Source organism: Trachurus trachurus, assembly GCF_905171665.1.
Source record: "Trachurus trachurus genome assembly, chromosome: 4".
Classification (NCBI taxonomy): Eukaryota; Metazoa; Chordata; class Actinopteri; order Carangiformes; family Carangidae; genus Trachurus; species Trachurus trachurus.
In genome coordinates this window covers 29,415,909-29,442,523 of record NC_139898.1, presented here as the reverse complement: position 1 = coordinate 29,442,523, position 26,615 = coordinate 29,415,909, and the positions used below count along the sequence as shown (strand labels likewise).

The 26,615-nt window shown below is 41.2% G+C and overlaps 1 protein-coding gene across 2 annotated transcripts in view; it reads right to left on the bottom strand.

The window, feature by feature from the left end:
- Window positions 1-7,114: 7,114 nt before the first annotated feature.
- Window positions 7,115-26,615, bottom strand: part of adcy1a (adenylate cyclase 1a) — a gene marked incomplete at both ends in the record, with an annotated part of 48,572 nt that continues 29,071 nt past the window's right edge. The window contains 12 exons of one of the 2 annotated variants that reach the window (XM_083969789.1): window positions 7,115-7,438; window positions 8,692-8,816; window positions 9,969-10,083; window positions 10,822-10,920; window positions 11,333-11,479; window positions 16,868-16,984; window positions 18,643-18,769; window positions 19,076-19,350; window positions 20,815-20,904; window positions 22,370-22,454; window positions 22,656-22,753; window positions 25,653-25,847. In XM_083969789.1, coding sequence (XP_083825915.1) covers window positions 7,115-7,438; window positions 8,692-8,816; window positions 9,969-10,083; window positions 10,822-10,920; window positions 11,333-11,479; window positions 16,868-16,984; window positions 18,643-18,769; window positions 19,076-19,350; window positions 20,815-20,904; window positions 22,370-22,454; window positions 22,656-22,753; window positions 25,653-25,847 — 1,797 coding nt within the window. The remainder of the gene's footprint in view (window positions 7,439-8,691; window positions 8,817-9,968; window positions 10,084-10,821; window positions 10,921-11,332; window positions 11,480-16,867; window positions 16,985-18,642; window positions 18,770-19,075; window positions 19,351-20,814; window positions 20,905-22,369; window positions 22,455-22,655; window positions 22,754-25,652; window positions 25,848-26,615) is intronic. The other variant, XM_083969790.1, reaches the window with a different exon arrangement.

Below are 26,615 nucleotides of genomic sequence, written 5' to 3'. Positions count from 1 at the left end.
ACACACACACACACACACACAGACACACACACACACACACACACACGCTTGTTGTAACTTTCTGGGTTATCAACAGAAAGTGGAGTATTGACATCCTCTGTGGTGATTGCACACAATCAGCATGAATCACAAAGCTAACAGCAGAGGGGGAGTGGGGGGGGGGTTATCATTCACTTGTTGAAAAACACAACCCTGATGGTTTCATGTCATGGCATGATCTTGTTGTGTTGCCATGACAACCTGTCACTCAGGATGCTCTGCATGCCTTAGCACTTCCAGTTGCTGCACTACACACACACACACACACACATAGAGAAAAAGACACCAACCAGCAGCAAACACTCACATTTTCATATCACTGATGAATGTTTGGAAGTGGGTTCTTCCTGCAACAGGACTTCACACTCAGCTACACAACACACACACGCACGTACACAAACACACACACACACACACACACACACACAATGTTGAAGTCCCCACATTAGTTTTGTTCTGTTCTTCCTCTGAACCCCGTGTTTACATAGGCTATTTGTTTGCTGAAAAGGCGGTCAAGCAGTGAATGTAAATCATTTATTTATTTTAAAAGAAGCTTTGTAAATTGTGTGATTGCTAATGTAGTTAACATTAGGCTACTGTGACCATTGAGGTGTTTGGCCTAGTGGCACATATATTGGTCAATTAGCTCTGACCAATTGAGTGTCAAATGGCAAACATGTGACTTTATGTCAGATTGTTGTGTCTTATGCAGAAAACCATGTTCACTGCATTTAAAAAGTGCCATTTTGAATTGCAAAATGTGTAAAACAGAAAGTTTTGGAGACTTGAGAAGAGGTTTTGCTCCCTGTGTATTGTGTAATATCTGTGCTATGCATGTTATTTTAGCGTGTAATTTAGCAAAAACTGACTGTTTACTTGAGGAAACTTAAAGCAAAAGTAAGCGATCCGGTCGTTTTGTCTAACTTCCTGTCAGCAGATGGAGTTAGCAGTCCCCGCCTTCGTCCCTACGTCACCACATTCACGCGCATCCCTTGGCTGCACACACAGAGGGGACCGCCCCTTTATGCCGTTCTCTCTCCTCATTGGATAAAGGTTGTAGGATACAAGGAAAGTTTTCTCCTCGGCTTACAGCAGAGCAGAGTGACTGACAGACCCGTGTTTCAGACCAAACACTCTATGTAAGTGATTGCTGTCGGAAGAATATAACTATTTAAGACTTATATTAACACAAATATTCCACTTACTTCTGCTTTAATTGCAGCTGCAGCCGTCTGGACCCTCTGCAGAAGAAGCAGCTCCCACCTGATTGGACCTCCAGAGTGTAGCTATAGCCCATTTTGATGGTTATGTAACGGCGTCTGTTCACATAGTTTGATCGGTCAACTGTGATGACATGATCAGATGTCAGACGGACTTAACGAACCGTTTCAACAAGAGCGGGAGATGAATGAAAATGAATGTTTGTGTGTTTTCATCTACGATAATTACTGCAACAGTTTAATTTGCTGTGCAGCTCAGAGGCCTCCAGCATCTACAGAACCAGCTGTCAATCAATACACCTAAAGTGTTGCTATGACATATATACAAAACATATATCACTTCATATCATTGTCCAATCAGAATCAGGTTATAAATAAGGCCACTTTTCACAGATTCATTCAGCAACAATAGCCTACTTCAGTTCAATCTATGTGGCGTCTCTAATTTGTGCTGAGTCACTGAAATAAAATGATAAGAATCAATGACTCAGCTCCGGTCAGTGTTTTTCTTTCACCGTCCGTGGAAGTGAGACATCTAACGTACAACAATGAGAATCATTGATGGCGTAAACTCCCAGGTGTCATTGAACCTGTATACCTCCAGTGCGGGAGGAAGATGACGTCTTCATGCAAACAGGCTGAATCTGGGCCAAGAGATGACAAAATGTTGTCTATTCATCTAAATACTCACGGTTCCACTGTGATTTTACTCAACACTCACACCTGCATCAACATGTCAGAGCTTCTTTAGTAGAAAAGACCCATTGATCATGATGTAAAACACCTGAACACTGGGCTTCTTTGTTGAAGCTGTTCATCTTTCAGACTTGTGCTGTTTGGTCAGACTTTTAGTTTACTTTAATAGAGACCAACATTTACTGTTTATATACTGTTTATATGTTGTGCTATACTTTATAAGAAGCATGTGTCAAATTATGCAAACTGTTCAATACTTTGTGTTTGGTTTTTTTTGGTAACACTTTACAATAAAGGTCTCTTAATTAACGTTAGTTAGTACATTATTAAGCATTAATGTATAATCAAATGTGTTAATTAATGCTGAGTAGGGGAGACCGGGGATGGTTGTAACAGCATCACTTTCACCAGTAAGGGATAACATTAGAGTTATGTGATCAATATCATGTGTACCCACTCACTCCCTGACATTGCATGTGAATTTGCATGGCTGTGTCAATAAGTGTGTTGGTTTTACAGCCAAAAAACATTTTTTTATCTTTTGGACCAAGCCTAAATTTTGACTAGTATCGATACCGTTGAAGTTTGAATTAGGTAACTTGTATAAGATGAAAGAGCAGGTTATTAAGTCAAATATGAGTCATTTCATCAATATTTATTTCAAACCACCATGCTGGTACAGCTACGTTATCAAACAATGGCTGACAGGGGTGGGGATGGTTGTTACACCTTTTACTTTTGTTGTTTTATTATTGTAAGTGTCATTAGGTGTCACCATCTCTCCTGGAAGCTGCTTCTGACCTCCTGCTGAAGGTTTCCATTCATACATGTTCAGCATTCACTGGTATTATCAGAATATGTTCTTAAAGACAGCTTTCTAATGTTAGGATCCACACCACACACTGTTTTTCATTTAGCTGTCTGTGATTAATTCTTTTTGTTCATACTGAACCATAGGAAGATGCTTTAGTGTTGGAACATGCACAATAAACTTACATAGATGCATGTTTTTTTGGTTTGGTCTCAGTTTTTTAGTTTTTAATCTCACTGTTACAATTTACCCCAGGTTGTGTTACAACCTGGTAGTGGGGTAGGTTGTAACAGTGGCACTCCTTGCATTTGACATCAAATAGTGAATTATGTGATATAGTTTGAGAAGTTTATGGCACTGCTATTTGTAAAGAACAAATGAGGGAACTCTGTCCAACCATCCGCGGTCTCCCCTAATGCATACATAATGATAACTAATTACATTATTCAACTTTTATTATTACTTAATAATTTATTAACTAACTTTGAGTAGTAAACATTAATTAACTGCTTAATAGGCCACATTAATTAATGTGTTTCCTAAACCTAAGTACAGCAATACTTAATAATGATTGATCATATATCTGTAAACAGTTAATTAATGCTTAATAATGTATTAACTAACATTAATTAAGGGACCCTTATTGTAAAGTGTTAGTTTTTTTCAACTTACAACTTCAACAAGGTTTGCATTGATAATATCTGCATTGATTGATCTTTTCTGTGGGTGAGACTCACTTTTTACTTTTATTTTCTGTACTCATGACATTGTTCTGTTTTTTTCTTTTTTAGTTTGTAACATTGTTTTAAAAACAAACGGTTAATCAATTTGTATTTTATTAAAACTAAATGATTAATTTGAAAGGTTTCAGACTTATTGATTATATTAGAACAAGCCTCAGTAGCAGCACAGTATCAGCTGCTTTCTGCTTCGCTACCTCACATCACACTCACTGTACAAACTTGCACTGAATCCCAGAAACATGCAGGTTGTCACACTTTGTAATCTAAAACACATTGTACAGTATTTGTTTTCTCTGTGTACACACACACACACACTCTCTGCTGCCATGTTTTTCTGGCGGCAGACATGTTCATAACAGCAGTGTGAGGCTCCTTCTAAACAACACCGTTGGACTCGGGCTGACATTGACCCCGATGTTGCTCCAAACTTCTTACATCAGCTACTCTGTTTTTCTACTGTTATGTAACTTTATAACTGGGTTTGATGGCCTCTCCATATGCACAGTGTGTGTGTGTGTGTGTGTGTGTGTGTGTGTGTGTGTGTGTGTGTGTGTGTGTGTGTGTGTGTGTGTGTGTGTGTTTGTGTGCATTGTTGAAAATGAGGACAGGAAGGGTGCATTTATTCCTGGAGACACGTCCCCGCTGGCTTTATTTTTATAATCATAATACGTCAATATCATCGCAGTGCAAACACTTAGTATAAAATATCATCTTTAACAAAATTTACATTCACATAAAACATCTCAATAAATACATTTTCAACCCAAAAAAACTTGACAAATATCGGATCATTCATAATATATCTCTGAAAAAGACTCTACAATGTACAATAATAGCTAGTAATACCTACATATAACAATTCAAACCCGTATCATACAGTATGAAAATATCCAATTTACAGGAAAAATATTGTACATAACTCCAGTCCGTCAACTTTCCATCAACTGTTGAAAGCAGTGTGTATAAAAATCCTCATTTTTCACCTTTTCAGAATCTCAAAGTTAAGCGTTCGAGCTACTATATAGACTTTAAATCTATTTCAAATATGATAAGAAGTACAATAAACATTTCAGTTCAGGTTATGGTGTCCAAATAAATCTCTCCAAAAAAAATCAACACTTGCCGTCATTTTTAAGTTTACAAAACTGTCAAGGAACAGCTCCAAAAGTAAAAATACAGGCATTTTAAACAAAAGAAAGAGAAACAAAACAAAACAAAAAAATCCACAACAACTGTAGCCACGTAGTTTCGGCTGTGCTACAGCTCAACACCACAAAAGTTTTTGATATGTTTATGAAAATAGGTTGGCACATTTGATAAAACCAGCTACCTGTTGACTACAGCAGGAGCAGGGGAGGAGGAGGAGGAGGAGGAGGAGGAGGAAGGAGGAGGAAGGAGATGGGAACCCCCTCCTCTAGTCCCCCCACACCTGCAGCCTGATGTCAAACTATCCTGAAAAATATCGTCCTCGTAAAAAGGTTCGCACACCAAGCTCATGAAGAAGACACGGGTCAAAGAAGCACCTTACATTCAAGAGGACCGCTACCTTTTAGCGCATGCATGAGGACTACGGTTAAAAAAACAGAGTCACTGTGTGTCCGCTGCTCGGCCTTGTATTATTAATGTTTCATCATCAAAGCATGCATGTTAAGAGCCACAGGCTTGCAGGCAGTGCATGCTAGAACAGATTAGAGGAGAGTTAATGGCTGTGGCAAGCCGCACTGTGAGTTAGCATGCTATACCATAGGATAAATCATCTGGGTTTTGTGTGAGGAAGCCAGATACGGAGGTTTGGGTGTCTCCTCGTTAAACAGCAGATTTACTTTTCTCTTCCAAAGCAGCTTTTATTTTATTTTTTTCTTAAAAGTTCATAAAAATAGTAGAACAGAATATTTTAAATATAGAAAATATTTCTTAATAAACAAGCACGCAGAAAAAAAGGTTTTTCTCTTCTCTTTTCTTTTCTTTTCTTTTCTTTTTTTTTCAAATATAACCATCCATGAGAAAGGGAATCACACTCACATGATACAGAAAGAAAATAAAATAAATAAATAAATAAAAAATAAAAGTCAGATTCCTAAGGCATGCTTCAATTCCACAGAGATACAGACTGGTGTGTGGCTAGCTATGCACACTCTATTGGCTACATACACTATCAGGTCAAAATAGGATCCAGCTGGCTAGAGCATGCAAAGGAGGGGGAGTGGGGGGGTATGGGAGGGGGGTGGGGGGGTGAAATAGGCTGAGAAAGGAGACAAACCGCTTTTATTGCTACACTTTGACAAGGAAGAATCTGGAAGTCAAGCATCACAGGGAAACAGACAGCGAACATGACTGAAATGCAGCAGTGGCATCATGCACTTAAAGACGCCGAGCAGATCGGCTCAGGGGGAGTGGGGGGGGGGGGGGGGGGTCATGTGCTGTTAAGGAGGTGGGAAAAAATAAAAGGGGCGGGGTGGGGGCAGAAATGGACTGTAGGTATCAACCGACCCCGGGGAGATGATGATCGAAGGCAAAGAAAGCCCTGTCGTGTGTCGTGTTTTGGCAAGTTTACACCTTCAACTGCCTTTTTTTTTTTTTTTTAACATTTGGCTTCATTCGCTTTTAAAAACTCATCTGAATTGGTGTCCGATAAATTAATAAGAAAAGAAACAAAGGCAACAAACAAAATGGCAAGAAACTTATATTGTGAAAAGTGGTCGTCGTCGCTAAGGCAACAGCACTGATTTGGTTTTCATACTGAGAGAAAAAGGGTCGGCGTTAAGTTGCTGAAAGGAGGATTTACAGATGTGTTTGAGGCTTGCGTGCTACACTCATCAATTGTGCATTGTGATGTGTTCATTTTTGTCGCTGATTTTCTTTTTTTCCTTGATGTGGTTTTTTGGGAGTCGACTCAACTCTGAAACCCCGGAGACGTCCTTTACTTGGCCTGTGATTGATTACAGAGTAACGTGGCTGAAGCGTCCATGCTGCATCCTGTTCTTGACACCCAGTGGGTGTGAAACAACAAACGGGGCTCAAACAGGGCGAAGAGGAGGGAGGGAGAGGCTGATCGAAGCCGCCGCCGCCTTCGGTCCCGGCCTCCCATTGGACGATCAGTGTCTCAGCCTCCGTGTGCTGCACAGACAGCAGCAGAAGACGAAGAAGACAAAGAAGGAGAAGAGTGGAGAGCAACTTTTCCTTTCCTCTTCCTTAAAACAGAAGTAAGCGATCCCGTCGTTTTGGCTAACTTCCTGTCAGCAGATGGAGTTAGCAGTCCCCGCCCTCGTCCCTACGTCACCACATTCACGCGCATCCCTTGGCTGCACACACAGAGAGGACCGCCCCTTTATGCCGCTCTCTCTCTCCTCATTGGATAAAGGTTGTAGGACACAAGGAAAGTTTTCTCCTCGGCTTACAGCAGAGCAGAGTGACTGACAGACCCGTGTTTCAGACCAAACACTCTATATAAGTGATTGCTGTCGGAAGATATAACTATTTAAGACTTAGATTAACACAAATATTCTGCTTACTTCTGCTTTAAAACAATCTCTCTCTCTGCTACTGCCATCGTGTCAGCAGCGTTTGTCATTGTTTTCCACGGTTGCCAACGGAGACAGCATCCGTCACACCATCGCCGTGGGGGCGGAGGGAAGGTACCTGGTGGTGCTGGTGGAGGCGGTGGGCTTGGCCACGCTGGGGCTCGGCGTCCTGACGGCGGTGGTGTAGGTGGCGACGGTGGGAGCCGGGCTCAGTCTGGTGCACACGCTGCCGTGGGCGAAGGCGCTGGACCGGCGCTCGGCGACGCCGGGGGTGTGGGACAGCCTGACGCCCTGTCTGCGCCCCTCCAGGAAGTAGGTGAGCATCTGACCTTTGCCCTTCACGCTGACCTGGCCTCGGCAGGTGAAGTTGTAGTGGTCGGTGATGAGACGGTAAACGTCCTCCGTCACCTGGAAACACGAGATGATGATGATAAGATGCTCTTCCAAGTTAAATAAGAAGTTTGATACCAATTCCACATCTGTACATGACAAGAAGGATCTGGTCTTTTGAGGAACATGCTAATTATCTTTTTAATTAGATGATAAGATTGACTCTGTATGTTTAATATATGAGGGGGGGGTTAGCTCATCTTAGCATCAAGACTTCTGAGGCTTGAAGCATTAAAGGTCCAGTGTGTAAAATGGGGGGAAAACCGTGATATCGAGAGTTCAGATTCTAGTTTGCAGCGCTCACCCCTCCCGTCGGCAAAGTGACGGTGGCCTCCGAGGACAAAAAACTTGTTTGGAGTATTTCAGGAGCATGGAGCGATGAGATGAGGATCTAAACCATTTAACGATACAGTATGTCTGCTCGTGAAACGTGCTCTCTGACTGGCTGTATTTTCCATTTGGGCTGCCATGCAAACATGGCGGTGCAAGATGGCAACGCTCTCTAAAGCAAGACCCTTGCTATATGTACTGTATATAAAAGAATAATTATAAGGCTACGAAAACCAAACAAATTTTATCTTATTTTATAGAGATTCTACACTTATACAAATATATTCATGGGTTGTATATTCCGATTTTACCAATAATCTTTGCCAAATATTACACACTGGACCTTTAAAGAGGCAGCGATGGGCGAGTTTTAAGATGAACCTGAAGGCAACTGATTATTTACACTGCACTTTACGAGGGATAAAGATTACAAAGATAGTATAACATAATAAAGGTTAGTTCACAGTTTATCAGGACTGGTTTGTGAAACCTGTTGCTGGAAAAGTTCTCGTGAGTGAGTGACCAAACATTGTAAGGTGGAGCCCTGGCATCTGCCTACCAATATCTCATAAGCTCACTATCTAAACACAAACATCAGTGTAAATGTTGTTTACAAGTTGTGTTTTGAGGGGAATTGTCAGACCACTGAGTGTCAGACCTCCTGCTATAGCTTCTTTATGCTAAGCTAAACAAAACAAAGCTAAAAAAAAAAAAAAGATGCAACACAATGCAAACAAGGCCAGACTTATTTTCTTTTTCAACTTTCACTGCAGTTTTTCCTTTTATATGTCATTATTATGTCTGTGTTCCATGTCTTGTCATAATGCTGGTTTTATATTGTCTTTAAAACCAGATTCTCAAAGAGAAACTTATGTGGTTAAATGAAGAGATTAAACAGAAGACGAAGACAGATGTAGAGTGGGTGCAGTGCTGTGCTGTACCTGTATCTTTCCTTGTACTCCGGTGCTGTCCATCCTGCTCGCTACGTTCACCGTGTTCCCCCAGATGTCGTACTGAGGCCGCCTGGCTCCGATCACACCGGCCACCACCGGGCCCACGTTGATACCTGGAGTACAGGCAACCAGAGAGTCGACTATGATATCTGACAGACTGCTTTGTGAAATGATTTATGAGGTGATTATCTAATTATTTTTCATTATTATTGAATATTTTGCCATATTTGGCTTCTATGTTTTCTTTTTTATTACTGAATTACTGCACGTTAAAACACAGGACTGATTTTGGTGATAAATTTAAAACGTGTTGTGGGTAAAAACTCTCAATTTAGAAGGGGATTTCTGCACACACAACTTGATCTAGGCTGAGAATGATATTTCTTTTTACTTTGACACTTTTATCAGTAGCTTGCATCAGTAGCATCAGTGCGGTAGAAACCTGAGTGTAAATATTTAACACTATATCTATTCACTAAGTGTGACAGAAAGACAGATGCATCAGAGGAGAGAGGAGGAGAGCTGGTCATCAAACATGGCACTGTGGTTTTTTGATTGGCTGTTTTGATATTGATGTCATGATGAATGAATGATGTAGCTGAAGGTGGCGTTCCTTCATCTAGATCTGTCTTTTTATTTCTTAGCATCGATCCTATTGATGCTGATATTGACGTCTAAATTAAGACTTAGATTTGCAAGAGAAGCAAAAATAAAAAAAAATACCACTAATTGCACCACTGTGATGATGAGTCACTGAAAACCAAAGATACAGCTGCAGCCTTTTCAGCCACAGCTCTGCAGCTCTGGGCACATGAAGGCCAAACCTGACCAGGGTTTGTTTTTCTGCACTTTCTGGAAATGTCATCGTCTCACGCGAATTACCAAAAGTTGTATTTTTTTTTCTGCAAAGTTGGGTTTTTTCGCGGCGCAGACAAACATTTGCAGTTTTTTACACATGGAGCCCCACGCCGTCTGCAGACAGGATGGCACTGTGTACACCAGGTTACACTGGGATTAAACAAGGGCTCCTGTCGAAGGCTCCCCACAGGATACCCAACACAATGGAACCCAGAACTTCAGGTCTCGCTGTGACGAGCTTCCTGGAGGGGAGCGCTCTTTCTGTGATGCATTTCCTTACCACACTTACCGGCACTGAGCATCGACAGCGTCCAGTGCAATAGGTCAGGAGCTCTGACGCCGATGTTTATATAGAACCAATATGTGTGTTTGTCCTTTTTTTTTTTTTTTTTTTTCTTTTCGCTTACCCACTCTCAGGACAAAGTCGTTGTAAGACTGGTAGTTGATGGCGTCCAGGACGTCGAACATCTCGATGGCGAAGTCGGACACTGTGCATAAATGTGAGGCGATGGACTTCTTTGCCTGCAAATCAACAAAAAAAACACAAATATCAAGATCACACATGAGTATGCATGTAACAAGCTGAAGCAGAGAGTGATATTAGCCTGAGATTGATGGTTAAAGGGATAGTTCACCCAAAATTGAAATTTCACTCATTATCTACTCACCCTCATGTCGACTAAGGGCTGACAATTGGTATCCATTTGCAACTGTTATATGGACATGCACTGCTATGCCGAGACCCCCTATAACTCAGAGAAGCCACGGAGGACTCTGAAACTTCTCCCAGCCCTTAGTCGACATGAGGGTAAGTAGATAATGAGTGAAATTTCAATTTTGGGTGAACTATCCCTTTATATAACCCATTATTTATCTATGGCTGCCACAAAAGAACGCAGCAGGGGTTTTCCTCAAAGTCAAACCTCTGCCGCTGTGACTGACAGGTGACGTTTTCTTTTTTTTTTTGGCGTAAAAGTTCTGCAGAAGTTGCAGAAAGAGCTCTTTTGTTTGTCAGCTTTGCAGGATTTAAAGAAACTAACATGAATGTAGAATATGCTGACGCCACGGGGGCCGGTAATCCCTCGCAGAGGATTTGTGGAGCGAAAACGTGACGGTGTTAGAAAATATCAACACCCAGACAACGACTATACCTGGAAAACGCTGTGTGCACTCTGAACAGTTTCAAAACGTGCAAATACACAACAAACACACACACACAACTCATATAAAGGAGTCTAAATATAGCCACTGCATGTGCACCTTGGAGCCAGTTGTAGGAACCAGCCCTACTGCAGCCATGTATGTGCTGCCAATGGTCTTGATTTTCTCGATGTCCCTGTAGCACTCTTTATCCATCAGCTGGAGGAGGAAGGAGAAGAGAGGAGGGATGAAAACAGGAGGAAAATATCACCACTACGACATATTTCAGTGTATCTTCATATACTTTATAGGCTGTGTTGGAAAACGAATCCAAATGCAATTTAAAACCGACTGCGTGTTTGAGTAAATTAATGCTTTATGTTGCTGATTATAGATTCACGCAGGCCAAAAGTCATCTGTGAGTTATTCCCTATTTTGAAGAAGTTTCCCAACCGTGACCAATGCTTATTATCCTACATCAATAAACACAGTATTTTCTAAACCCTCAGTCTTTGAAAGTGACACTAAGGACGTCACGTTGCACCAGAGCTTCACCTCCGGCCTCCCCACAGCCAGACGTTAAAAAAATAAAAAAACGGAAAAAGATTTACGGGCGGCGAGCGTCACTCACTTCGTCAAAGTCGGCGATGATCTCATTGAGCAGCCTCAGACACTCGACTCCCATGTTGTTCCCGTCCAGCTCGATGTAGAAGTCGTTGAAGTTGGCGATGGAGGCAAACAAGACTCCGACCTGAGCGTAGGACTGGTAGTACAAGTCCTGAAGGGGATGATGAGGTTTGGTTTAGTTAGTGGTTGGTTTAGCTGCACTATAACAAGAAATGCTGTTTTGTGAAGGACAAAAAATTCAAAGAATCAGTTCACCCAAATTGCAAATCAATGTTTGAGTATGAAAGTGCTGGAAACAGTGTGTAACTAAATAATCTCATGTCATGTCAGAACTGCACCCAGCACTTTCAACCACATCTCACTGTCTTCTTCACTGGATAAAGTCGGCTGAGGCTTCATCGCATCTGAATGAGTGAAAGAAAGTGATCGGACCATGTGACCAAAGTTCATCACAGCCTTTTTCAATCACATGGTCCCGACCCGACTCCACTCTACTCACTTTTACCAGGCAGCAGATCAGCATCAGCTCAAACATATCATGATGTCACCTTCAACTTCACATAGGGCTGCTCCATTATAGAACAAATATCATAATTAATGATTGCTTTGGTCAATATTGAAATCACAATTATTTACTTGATTGTGTCTTTGACTTTGGCCATGGTGCATTCATTAAAGGTGTTCAGAAAAGAAAATTGAATTTGAGCCCACTGTGGGTCTTAACATTAGTGTAATCACTCTTCTATCAGACGATGTAGCCCAAACTTTGTGCAAAATTCTATTTTTGAGTAAATCCGGGGTGAAAGTGGGGTAGTTTTTTTCCACATTGTATAATGTAGGCGCACAAATTATGCGTCATGTTGCTCACGATTCATCAGCCAGTGATATCAGGATCCGTCATCCATCAATCAAACGTCTGAGACACACACACACACACACACCGAGCTCGGTCTCGCCCCAAACATTGAATATCCCGCCCGCTTGAAAACGACCAATCAAATTAGTTTTCCTTACTCGGGTAAACTCGTGCGGCAACTCGTGAAAACTTGTGGAAGGAGGTGCGACAAACAGGACAAACGGCCATTTCTGTACACCAATGTAACTGAGAACTTCCTTGTACTTTGAAATTTCCCCCCAGTACCCTTCCCATTAAATGTTTTGAGGTCTCCTTAAGATAAAATAAAAATAAAAAAACCTATGTTCCATTGTAGTAATTTGTTGAATGAAGAGTTGAATTATACAGTGTGTCTTTGGCAGATGTCTAAAAATAATAGTTTTTTCCTCATTATATAAGTTTTACTTAAACCAAAACTGAAGTCACGATCAAAATTCAATTGATTGCAAAACTCTGACTTCATACCCTCATGAACAGCCGAGGACCAAAAAGAGAAGCATCTGCACTATCCTGGCATTATAAAAGTATAAAACAACAACTAATAGAAATATGACACTATAGATCTCATATTAAGACAATGCAGTGGTTACGATTCTCTCCCATCAATCAGAAGTCTGCAGTGTTCACAGGTACTGTCTACAACTTGATCCTGGTGGAAATGTAACAACAGGGAGGCCGATGCAGCGGACAGAGTCTGTTACTGTGGTTGATGTGTATGAAGACACCTGAGCCGACTCCACCTGCTGAAGAAGACAGTGAGAAGCTGTTGAAAGCTACAAAAAGCCGGCGAGCTTAACAGATCATGTTGATGATGATGACAAATGAAGAAGCTCCGGTGGTTTCCTGTTTGGTCTGAGACGTTTCATCCCAACGTCATCACCTCTTTCCAGAATCCACAGACCTCAACATACACTATTTTCATCTGAACTTCTCTTTCCACTGGAGGAAAAAGTCCCCTTTTTTATGATCTTCTGTGGATTAACAGGGAAACTGATGTCGGCTGCATTAATGTTGGATTTAATGTTTCACTGCTTCGACATCTGTGAACTCTCTTATTGCATATGGTGAACTTCTGCTGGACTTGTTTTTCTTCCTTTAGACCAATATGTCAAACCAATATATTTTTTACAGTTCCTTTAGAAAATGTGTTTCACATGGAGTTTCTCTTCAAGTGTGTTTGGATGAGATGACTGCTGCTTTTTTATTATTAATTAATTCTATTTATGTATATGCATTGTGTTTATGCACCATTAGGAGTAGCATCTCCAATTTTATTGTATCTGAAGACTATAAAGCTTCTATTCTATTCTATTCTATTCTATTCTATTCTATTCTATTCTATTCTATTCTATTCTAAGTCATTAAAGACGATAAATCCATGAAGTGTATCCACGTGTGAATTTTGATAAAAGTGCATTTTACATAAGATGCTGCTGGTTCTAATTCTGGGTCATTCAGAAACTTAACATCAGGATGCAGTCGGAGCAGAGCACTGGGACTTTTCTGGCTCCAGTTGAAGCACTGATCTGATGCTACTGCAGAAACTTATCAAAATCTGGACAAATAAAACCAGAGCTATGGAAGGGCTGTGTGTGAAATATATGTGTATGTGTATGTTTGTGTTGGGTGAACTGATGTTCATAAAATGATGCTCAGCAAACAATAAAAACAAGAAATAGAGCAAACAAAGTTCTGCACGCTGCTGTGAAAAGCTGCTCATGCGCTGTGGTCAGATACAGCGCGGTCTAATAGCAGGTAAATGTTGTGTTGGAGCAGTGAAACTTTGAATTCCAGGCAGCAGAGTCCCACTGCGTTGTGTTATGAATACAGTGTATGGGTGAACTTTAGCCCAGAGGAAAGAGAGGAAGCCTTTCTATACACTGCCGCTCCGTGGGGTCACCAATGTGCCGGAAACATACTTCCTGTCCCCAGTGTTTACTAGTCTGAGCCTCAGATGATCACTGCATCGTCTGATGCACAGCCCGTTGATTGTTGAGGGATAGGAACAGCTTTATCTTTTTATTATTGTTACCGAAAACCATGAAAAGACCAAAACCAACAATGAATTTCACCGACTAGCCCGCGCCGTCTGTGCGGCCACAGCCTGCAGATGTGTCATAATGTACGTATAGCTGCTCTGGCCTGGACCTCCACTGTCATGCTGCTGCATCTGAGTGACTGATGCATTGCTCCATAGTGTCCCACATGTTCGGCGTAAGAGTCCTGAGCATGCTCGGTGACGTCTGCTCCACATAAAAAAAACCTGTTTTAGAGGAAACTACAGATATGTTTTTATGTGCAGAAGATAAACATGGGTGTTTGATCTCTACAACGCTCAGTTGTGTAACGTTTTCTGTGTCAGTTGTGAGTCATCGGGGGTTATACGAGCCTGAGGTCAATGTTTAACGGGACATCTACGTCACAACCTCGGGACACAGAGTTTAGAAAAACGGGGGCATTCACCTGGAAGACAGGGCCTGAGGTAAAGAGTCAAGCTGCATTGTGGGAAATGTAGGAAAGGGAAATCTGGAACAATCCTACATCTGCTAATTTGTATATTTGTATATTTAGTAAACCATCGTCCTGCTCTCGGGCTCATTATGCTACAATTGTTTCACATTAATATGCTAAATAGGCTCAGTTCTGGCTCTGCAACATCAAAGCTGAGTCCTGATCATTTTTATAGTTTTGTTCTATTTCCTCACACATAAACATTTCAATTATAGCAGCATCGTCCCAGTGAATATGGGTCTTCATTATGTGAGATGATAGAAAGAAAAGAGACTTGTTTCCTTGCAATAACATACAAAACTGTATGTATATCCTATATGTAGCAGGAGATAAAAATAAGAACTAAAATTAAAGAAACGTTTTCTTGCTGCAAAAAGAATGCATATGGTTGCATGAAATTACAAAATAAATACATTAAGTGTGGCTTTGCATCTTAGTTTCGTTTCCGAATGTGTCGTGTAAATATAAATAGGAATATAAATACAGCTGGTGACATTAACATAAGATTAAATGGATATTAAAATGTCCATACTTTGATTTCGCAGCATAAAGAATCTGGACACACAGCTTCTACTGTTTACAAACCAAGCTTGTCCTCATGAGGGGCTGTGCATTTCCTGGTCCGCAGGCCAAAGGATGTATGTTTTCATCACTTCCTCAGCCAGGGGGTGAAAGGGATGGAGAGGGGGTAGGGGGGTAGGGGGGCGAGGAAGGAACCGAGATCAGTGGAGGGGATGTTCATCAATCAGTGGATACAGACAGCTCACACTTCCATTTTAACACCACAACACATGTTCAGGGAAGCAGAGCCATTGTCCTTAAGAGAGGGTATTTTCCCACATTGAGAGCCGAACACCACACGGACACCGAGAGAGTGTCTTTCATAATACGGCAGGACTACAATGCCAGCGACTACTAAATCAAATTAATCAGCTTGACGTGACGTTTAAGACGTAAGATCAGACATCACATCAGCTGATAACAACTGATTCTCTGATTTATGGGTCAACAAATGTGCAGAAATGACAGATTTTTGGGGCAACAAGCCGGGAAGATTGAAAAGGTGCAATGAAAAACTAACGATCTGCACATGGCTGTTCCTGTAACACTCACCTCAGCTACTGACATCACACATCTCACAACTTTGGAGCTTAATCATCCACTAGACTAGATCCAGACAAACACAACGTTACCTCCACCTGCTCAGGAATCATTCACTCTATCATCACCGGACTCTGTATCTTATTTATAATGATGGTGAATAGAATAGAAAACAAATCTACATCATCAACACGTGTTGAAGAAGAATCTGTTATTGATACTAACACCAAATATATTTTGTGACGGCAGCAGAAAATACAGATGTGAAACTTCAGTGAAATCGTTAAAATCCTTCTATAGTAGTTAGTGCAATGTTTTATCATGTTAATTTATGACTACCAAAAAACATTATGCCATGTGTTGTCTTTTACTTTCATACCAGTGCACTCTCACTGTCATATAAGGGAGACAATCGAGCAGTGATGTATATTAATATTATGGATGTTTCAACATGCAGTGCTTTAGTTTAGAGCTTTAAAGACCTGTTGATGTCAGTGGTTGCATCATTCAATCTCAGGTCAGGGTGAATCTAATCAGTATCTATCTAACCAGCAGATAATAAGCCGAGAGTCTCATTAAACCTGAGCAGCCACGAACTGGTCTGGAATTGAGGTTCCTATATATATATATACGTATATATAATTAGGAGATAATAATAAACATGGAACAATAATGCTTTGAATATAATTAAAACATTTGAAATATGGCATCACAAAAAGGGGAAATTCTGCTGCTACTGTTTTCAGACTTTTCTCTATTTTTTGCTTTTTGTTGTAAAAGTTAGATTCTGACATAAAACCTCTTTTAACTAACAGGTAACAGGTGAAACATAAAGAGAGAGTGGAGAGAGGGGGAACCACTGGCTTAGACGTCTACAAAGTGTATTTTTTCCAGCTGTCGTTTGACCTACAAATCGGTGGAGCAGCACCTCCTGTTTTGAGGCCTGTGCCGACTTCACAGGCTTTTAAACTCCTTGTCAGACCGATGATGATCCCTGTTGGACGAGCCCGGACACGACTGTGGGATTCTCACCATGTTCCTGGGGTTGGACATGAGGAAGTGTTGAGCCACATGAGCCGGCAGCAGGTTGAACAGGATCCTCTTGTTGTCCAGCTTCACCTTCTCCATGTCGTCTCGCTCCTCCTCCGCCTGGACGGGATGGACAGGTGGAGAAGAAGAAGGAGAAGGAGGAGAAGGAGGAAGAGGAGAGATATGAAACTGATGCCCTGTGGTGGAAACACAATCCCTCTTCATTGTAGCTCAGAGCCACAATGAGCTCAGATGTAATTACTCGTCCTTATCACTAGAGGGAGATAATGATTTGCAAACAAGACAAACGTTCACTGTCATTCTTAAAATAGAAACACTTTCATGAGCCACTGGGACTGTACAACAAGACTGTGCATGTAAACACACAACTACACAACACAATCACACAGGAAGAACGCCTCATATCAAACACATTTCTGCCTAAAACTGAAACTTAACTGCCAGTGCAATAATATTGCAACCTGTTTGATGAATATTTAATATTGAGTTTTAATTTTTGGGGGGTGAATAACATTATGTTAAGACATCAGAGTGAGTTTAACACACAAAAGAGATATAAAAAATGAATGAATAAACCTATTTACATAGCAGAAGGAACTGTCAACTTCATATAATCACTACTGCAGCATGAACACACACACATACTATTAACAACAATAACATACAGACTAATGCATCAACACACTGTAAACAACGCAGGAAAATTATACAGAATAATCAAGACTTGCTCTGACAATAAGGCTGATACTAATTTGATGTTTAAGAGCTAAATTTAAAAAACAGTAACAACATATCTGCATGAACAAGACACAAACTAGAACCTTAAAAAAAACATGAAACGTGACTTTAAAAAACAGGTTGAAATATTGCTGCACTGCCATGAAACGGCATATATTATGTACAGACACTTTTATCCAGAGCAGCTGAGTTTTCTGCTTCACACTCAAAGAGATTCTGCGTCTTTGCCTAAAGATACTTCAACGGGAGGAGTCAGGGAGTAAACCACCATCTCTACAGCTAACGACCGACCTGCGTTAGAGCAGACATGGTCGCACTGAAGTGATTTCTACTGATTTTTCTACTTTTACCTGAGACGACAGGAAGAGTTCAGGTGTCGGTGTATTTCTTAAGAACACAGTGACATTACAGAGACATGAGCAGATCTGCTCCAATAACTAAGGTGCATTTTGTGATGAGTCCACACAATCATCCTCATTGTCACTGGTCAGGCTGAAGCTTTTATACAAAATAACTTCCTGCACCAAACGGCAGTAATTTAGTTTTTGGTTAATGTGCGAGGACACGTTGACATGTAACTATGAGGCAGCAGCGACTTAAGTACAAACCCTGTGAATATGATAAACTGTTCCACCACCTGAGCTGCTGCCGCCCCTTATGTAACTCAAATAAAGACAAAAATAACTTGATAAGAAGATTTTTTTTGCATTGCATTGCATTGCACAAGCATTGGATGTAAAAATACAAACTGCACACATCATGATGTTCATTATCACAACTGGAGTCGAACTAAAACTGGATGCTACGACTGAAACCAACAGAGGAAAACGAGAACATTCACTCTGATAATGACGCAGATAGACCAATATGTTTGTTCCTGTGTCTGCTAAAGAGAAAGACTAAAAACGTAAAGCTCAGATAAGGTCTGAACTCTTCCATTTCTTCCAACCTTAATGATGCTTTATGACTGAATTAGAAAGAACAACCAAATAAAAAACTCTGGATGTGGAAATACACACCTGAGTAGCCCAGAGGTAGTCGAGCCGCAGCTTCAGGTCCAGTTGTCTTGAATGAAGAGCCAGAGCTCCAGAAAACAACAGGACTGCCAGCACCGGGTCGTAACCTCGCGTGTGGAGAAAACCACCACTGGAAATTACACATACAAGACTTTTATTGATAACTTATAGGTCAATAATTGTGATGTAAAGACGAGAAAGCAGCTCAGTAACAGGCAAATGATGAAAAAATAAATTTAAAAGTTTGTTCTGCAGGTTCTAGTTTCTATCTTAAATGCTTGGACTATAAATTGGACAAAACCGCACATTTTAAGAGATGAGGGTAATAATAATGGGCCAATAATCAACAGAATAAGACAGAGAATAATAAAAAAAAACCTCTACTTGCAGTGCTCATAAACAATCTTTTACTTATTAACCAACACATCAGTCTCACCCCACAGCTTGCCGATAGCCGCTGGTCTCCATGATGACGCTGTAGGCGACAGAGAGGAGGAGCAGCAGGACGATCTTGGGGAGCGAGGACACTCTGAGGTAGGGGATGATGGTGAGGGTGCCGGCCACGCAGGACAGAAGGGCGTACGCCATGTTGGGACACGCTCTGTCCACCGCCGTGCTGTTGGAGGGTTCGATGCCGAGCAGGTCTGCAGGGACGTCGTCCATCAAGGAGCTGGAGTTCATCCCAACTTTACCCCAAGGCACACATCCCACCTGAGGGAGGGCATGAAATGGTTAATCCTAAACTTAAAGGAGACGTATTCTGCCCCTTTTCCACAAATTAAAATAGTTACCAAGTGTCTTAAATTCATGTCTGTGACATGCTTCAAGCAAAATATCCCAAAGATCAACATCACAGCTCTTTTAATCTGCTCAGAACAACCCTGTTCAGAACGGCTGGTTTCAGTGCCTGTCCCTTTAAACTCAAAATGAGCCACTGCTCACCCCGCCCCCTTTACTGGTACCGCTACTCACAGGTAGGGGTGGCATTATGCAAATTCGAAAACTAATGACGTCATTGTCAGACAACTGAGGGAACAGCTCGTAAAACCACATTTCAATCTACGGATTTTTTTTTGTCAATTCTCACATTCTCACTGAAGGCAACCCTAAAAGTGATATTTCCATAATATGTCCCCTTTAAAACCACAGCCCACCAATGTGCAGTTAGTAAAATTTAGTTATCCAGTGATAATTTCATATAGTTATCTTATTTGTGTAATATATTTAGGTAACAAGACAAAAGCAACTATCAGAGCTGCTTCCCACTGTTTCTAATCTGTATGCTAAGCTAATATCTTTTTCTTTGCAGGAAATCAGACAAATTAACTTATGATGGTGTTAGTTGTGAACAGATCAATAGTGTTGTCAAGTGAATGCTTCAAATATCATTCATATATGCTCTTTAGCATTCACAAGAGCTAACATATTATACTGTACCTGGAGCATATTAGCATTCCTATTGTGATTAATGTTAACATGCTAAAGAGCTAAATAAATATGGTGAACTTTAAACATTAAACCTGCTAAATATGAGTGTATTAGCAAGTTTGTTAGCATGCTAATGTTAGCTCAAAGTGACTGTAGCCTTCCCATCATTATCAAATGTTGTAGCTAAGACTGTTATCCTGTCACTGCTGCTGCTGCTGCTGCACTGTATTTTACACATCATTCACAGTAGTCAAACACACACACACAGATATACACAGAGCCTGGATCCTGACTGAGTTCTGAGGCCGACGCTGACACCAGCCAATTTGCGTTTAAAATATTTTAATGGGTATTTTACACTTGAACAATGAGTGTTGTACTCTTCAGAGACTCGGCAGCACCATCTGCTCCGCTGTGATGTGTTATCTGCACAGCCGATGTGCTGCAGAGACATGTAAACCATACAGTCTGCTGGATGAACAATGAAACCATGACAGTGTTTCTAACTCATCTCACTCAAGAGCTTCTTTTTTTGTGTGCTGTTTTGTTCACTCTATTCTTTTATTATCACTGTTTTACACAGGGTTATAATCCATTATATAACACCACATATTTAACTCCTTCTATTTTGTGTATTTAAGCAGTTCATAATGATTTGCAATTGCAACACCCAGCTTTTCTTTTTCTTAAATTGCTCTGTAAAGCTATTTGAGTCAGTTTTGAATGATACTCAACACACAGACTTACCACACAGGCCTGGGTGACGGAGTAGGTGAGCAGAACGAGGAACACACACAGCACTGTTCGGATCTGGATGGTGAGGCAGCCGGGTTGGCACTAAAAACCAGAGGAACGAGACGGGGAAGGGGAGGGGTAGATGGAGTCAGTAAATGAAGCACCTGTTTATCTACCTCAATAGCGTTTTTTGGACACATCATTAGCCAGGAGTGGAAATGAAATGGGCATCATTTTGTGGCGTGGCTCATTATGGGCAGGGACCTATTAGAGGAGACGCTTAAAGGGTATGATGACAGTTCAATGTAGCATGATGCCACAGTGTCATATAAGAGGGTATGAGCGGGATGAGTCACAGCGCACGGCAGTCGTCACGGTCACTCCCACCTCACTGGTAAGTATGTCACAGTCAGTCAACATCTGTGAAAGGCACAAAAAAAAAAAAAAAACCTGCACACTGTCCACTTGTGTGCAAAATTTCATTCCTCAGACGTTCATGACATAAAAGTAATATAAGCAAATAGCACCGGTACCATATACGGTGCGTGTATACAGCCTCCTCATCAGAGTTTATGATCCAGCACAGTGGATATAAAAGCAAACCACGGTGCAAAAGCCTTCCTTGTAGTAATGGTTATGTAAAACTGCACTCGAATGGTGTATTGCGTAGTGTTTTTGTGTTTTCTTACAGCCCATTGGAGGCTGATAAACAAACGCGCTCAGTTTTCTGAATGAGACGTATTTATTCACAAGAAAAGGCTGCAGCATATTTACACAAATGTTCTCGTGATTTTCGAGGTGAAATATACTTTAATACCACTTTTATGTCTGTCTGGGTGGTAAATAAGAAGCTTGAGCTAGCAGGCCATTAGTTTATTTTAGCTTAGCATAAAGACTGAAAGAAGTGGGAAATATTATTGAGCTTGGCTTTATCCAAAAGGCATAACGTTATATATGATATACGATGTTATGACGTACATATTTGTGTAGTCTTATCTGTCATAAACACAAAATAAGTGACACACTACATGGAAGGCAAAGAGCCTCCATTCTCCCTGTAACAAGTTAAGCCATTTGTTAAACCATCACAATTACTCCAAAGCTGTTAAATTAAGGTAAAAATGTAGCATAGTTAAGCTACAAATCCCGCATAGTTAGTTCCTCTTTAAGTTGTAAGCTCAGTGACAGAAAACAAATGACTACTCTACTGATAAAAGTAATTTAGCATTCAAAAATGGCCGATATTCAGTAGTTCTACCAAAAAATGTGTGAGGATTTATTGCTTTTCTCTGTTTTGTACTGTTGTAAACTGAATATCTTTGAGTTTTACACTGGTGGTCGAATACTATAAAAGATGTTGGCTTGTCTTATAAAATGTGCAGTGCTGGATTTTCACAATTCTCTGATGTTTTATAGACAAAAAAACAATCTGTTCCTGGTCATATTTCATCATCCACAAGCCACTGACTGTCTAGTAATTGCCCAACTCTTTGTTTCTTTACTTCTTCCATAAATCAAACTGGTGTGTACCCTCAGTATCGGAGACACACAAGCCTGGGAGTCTTACCTGAACGCTGGTGAGATGCAGGTACATGACACAGGCCACGTGGAAACACACGCACAGCACGAGCAGCAGCAGCACCAGCATCCCCCTGAGAGCCGAGAGGAGAGACCAGAGTGAGGAGGGCTTTCCCACTTTTCCACTGACCGCAGTGAAAACACCTTCCTGTCTAATTGTCTCACTGCAGCTTGGCAGGATCGATCCAATTATGCTACACGAACGGGCAAACTGCAAATGTGGGTAAGTGAGTGTGAGTGTGTGTGTGGGTAGGTGTGTGTATGTGTGTACTTACTGTGGGATCATTAGCAGATAGATAAGGCCAAACAGAGCAGCGAGGATCAGAGAGAGAACCACCGCGCTGATGAAATGGTCGTCGTACACCTGGTGATACTGAGAGAGGACAAAACAGAGAGAATATGTCATTATAAGAAGCATCCAAGCGTCCATCTGTTAATTTAAATGTAGAGAGTGACTGTTCCCTCCCTTGCTGGAAAATGCTTCTGCAGGCTGCAGCTAATATGCACACAAGTCTCTGGGAATCAGTTTTATGTGAATTGTTTTCACGTTTTTGTTGTTTTTCTTTCAGTTTATTATTATATTACAGTATAAGGTTGGATCAAACTATCAGCTTTTTTGACACCCAGGCTCTGCTGCCTATTACTGCACCTTTTCTTGGCAGACCTGCAGAGTGTCCCAACCATGTCAAGTCTCTAAATGCATCATATTATGGCATTTCAGCGTGGACAAAGATAACATAACGGTATAATGGCAATGCATTATAAATAAAAATGTAAGGGGGAAGCCTTTCTGGTTTTATGTGCAGTAACTCCTCTGTCTGATTCTATTGAGGGATGTATGCAATGATCTTTTTTATGTTCTGCACTGAAAAAACTACCCAAGACAAAGAGGTTTTGGGTTTGCAGGACATCTCCAAAAACCAGCTCTGATGAGGCATTGTGATCGTATGCAGCTTGGAATGCAAAGAAGAATAAGAAGAAAACTATCCCCAGAGCCCAGAGACACATCCCATGACCTTATCCCTGTGGTTGGTGGTGTCAAAAGGAGCTTCACCTTTACACTCAGCCTCAAACACAGCATCTAATTCCACCTGCTGTTCTCACGCTCTGTCTTACCCTCATGAATAAGACCCAGTGATATAAAGAGAAAAAAAAGGACAGATGGATGAGAAACCACAAATTATCACAAACTCAAAATCAGCTGTCGAGGCCCCGTTGGTCTTGAGGTTAAAAAAAAAAGCTGCTGCAGCAAAATTTCTCTTCAGCTTTTTTTAAAACACACAGTATCTGCTGGTAATCTTCTTTTCTTTTTTGCTGACGTCTAACAGTTAGTTGGAGCGTGGTAACGTGATGTGTGTGTTAGCTTCAATCTCCAGCTGCAGATTAATCTCACAAGACAGTACAGTATCCTGTCATTAACTCGAGCGCTGGGCCCTGTTGTTAATAAAGTAGGTAAAACTTTAGATTAAAAAAGTGAACATCATCTATAAATGTTTGTATTAAATCTAATTGCAGTTATTTCACACATTCATTGTCACAACCAAAGAGCGTTAATGAACCAAAGAAGTGAGCCGCTCTCAGGGAAAATGAGTAATACTCAACCATGGTCTCTTTTTACAGTCTATTTTATTTTAAAGGGATAGTTCAACATTTTGGCAAATTGACCCATTACTATAATCGCTATAGTCATAGCAGTAGGTTTGTTACCTATATTTGTCGGTGCAAGCTATTTTTAGAAAGGCGGAGCAGCTCAGAGCTACGCTACGGAGGCTAATGAGATTTTCAAACTCATCAAATACACAATCCAACAACTCCAAAACGCTCTGGTGGATAAGTTGTCACCTGCACATTCACCACGCTATGAGATAATAACAGAACGTTATGAGACGGAGTTGTTTTCGAGGTAAATTCATGCAAAACCGCTGATGCGCGTTCCCGTCGGGGGCAGTTTTTCAGCAAGCAGTCTCTGCATTTACCTCTAAACAACTCTGTCTGGTAACGTTCTGTTATTATCTCATAGCGTGGTGAGCCTCCGTAGCATAGCTCTGAGTAGCTCACGGCTCTGCTCCGCCGTTCTAAAAATAGCTTGCACCGACAATTAAAGGTAACAAACCTACTGCTATGACTATAGTGATTATGGTAATGGGCCAATTTGTCAAAAATGTTGAACTATCCCTTTAAGTTTATGTCTTTTATGTTGTTTCAGAACAGATCTCACCACACTGTTCACTTCCACATTTACAGTGCAGAATTCAACGTCCACTTCAGCTTTGTCCAAACCAGCAGAAGTACAATTTAATTCAGTAAAATATAAATGCACCATGTGAGCACAGTATTGTAAGTAATCAAAATGCAAAAACAGCAACCAACACACACTGAACCTTGGCCCCCGGGTGTTATAATCCATCTTAAATCACAGCACTCAAAGTTAGATAAGAGATCAGAGTTTTCCAGAGCAAATGACATGCTCTGCTTCTGTACTTTTTCACTTTTGCTCATTCGCAGGATTGATACCCTCTTTCTCCTGCCTTGATAAATAATTACTGTGTATTAACTTCTAACGTTCTTCTGGTGTTCGGTGTCCTGAACTCTACAAACAACCTATAAAAGAAAAAAATCTTTCCTTTTTTAACTGTAGTTGTGTGGGAGTAAATAAATTCTTTATTCTAATTTGTATCTTTTTTTATTTCTTTTTCAGCTGGAGGCATTTTCCTGAACAATCACACGTCGAAAATATGTTAACTAGCTTTTACTTTGTACGGGCTTTTTAAATCTTCTGCTGCCGGTTTGGATGTCTAGATTGCTCACAGATACTGACACACACACACATGCACACACACATGCACACACACACAAACCCATCTCTGTTCTGTGTCTCCTTTATGGCTCAGCCCACGCACACATAGGAGAAAGATATCACGTGTGCCGCTCAGACGTTCCCAAATCATTATCTGCACCCCCTCCTGCGAGGGTGGGTGGATTCCTCACACACACACATACACACACACACACACACACACACACACACACACACACACACACACACACACACGCTCTCTCTCTCTCACACATCACAGACAACAGACGTGGGAGAGAGGGAGAAAGGGGAGAAAGAGAATTAGAGACTGTGTAGGGTGTGTTTATGTGAGAGAGTAAGACACAGGGGGGAGGGGGGCCGCAGTCACGACACGTTACCTTATGTGTAATGAGGAAAGTATATACTCTATTTGTTCTGTTGTGTTTCTCCTTTGTAAATGTGTGTGTGTCCTCACCCTCCGCTCCCTGTCTCTGCTCTTGTAGAACAGGGTGATGTAGTTGAGGTCTGACGTCTCGGACTCGGTCTGCCGCGCCTCGATGAGCCGCCCGATGTAGCGGTTGACTCGCGTTCCCGGCGAGTGCTGCACCGCCGTGGCCGAGAAGGACGTCCGGTTCCTCAGCTTCTCCGACGCGGTGCGCAGGGCTCTCCGCTGTTCGAGACACCAAAAAACACACAACGAGTCCCTGCACAGGTCAGCTATAGTGGGATGTGTTGAAGCCGTGTTTTTCTTAACACATGTGATCATGAAAGTAGTTCTTTTAGATGAAAACTTTTACTTTATAAGCATCAGCGGGAACAAGGTGAAGAGTCCATGACCCGTGAAACATCTGGTTCAACATATGCGCCGACTGCAGCTGCAGAGTCCAAGATCTTCTGGTGTGTGCACTTAAATCAGTCCAGATGTGGAAGTACTGTAGCATCTGACAGACAAGCTGTGCACGGGCCAGATCTGGGCCACAGAACTGGGCCAGAGGAAATCAAGCATGGGCCAAATTGATCTATTTCTTTTATATCATATTTTTACCACTAGTTATGTAAATCCATACAACACTTATACAACACAAAATGTATCTGTAACTCATATAAACAAGACCACAGCAACACCAGCAGCCCTGTCAGACTGTATTAACTACACTGGATTAAGCCTGCAGTTACAGTATGTGAACTGAACAAGGAAACCTAAAAAGCATAAAAAAAACAACAACTGTAAGAAAAAGGGGCTAAAAATATGTTTTAAATGACTCAGACTCAACCAATCTCATGTTTTCATGTGAACTGTAGCACAGCCTGGGTGGATGCTGCAGCTAAAAAGGCGCTCTGGGCCAAAAAAAAAGCTCTGGTGGAAAGTGTTAACGAGCCGTAACAAATAACAAGAATTTTGAGTTTGATTTTTGATACCGCCACAAAGTGCCGGTGC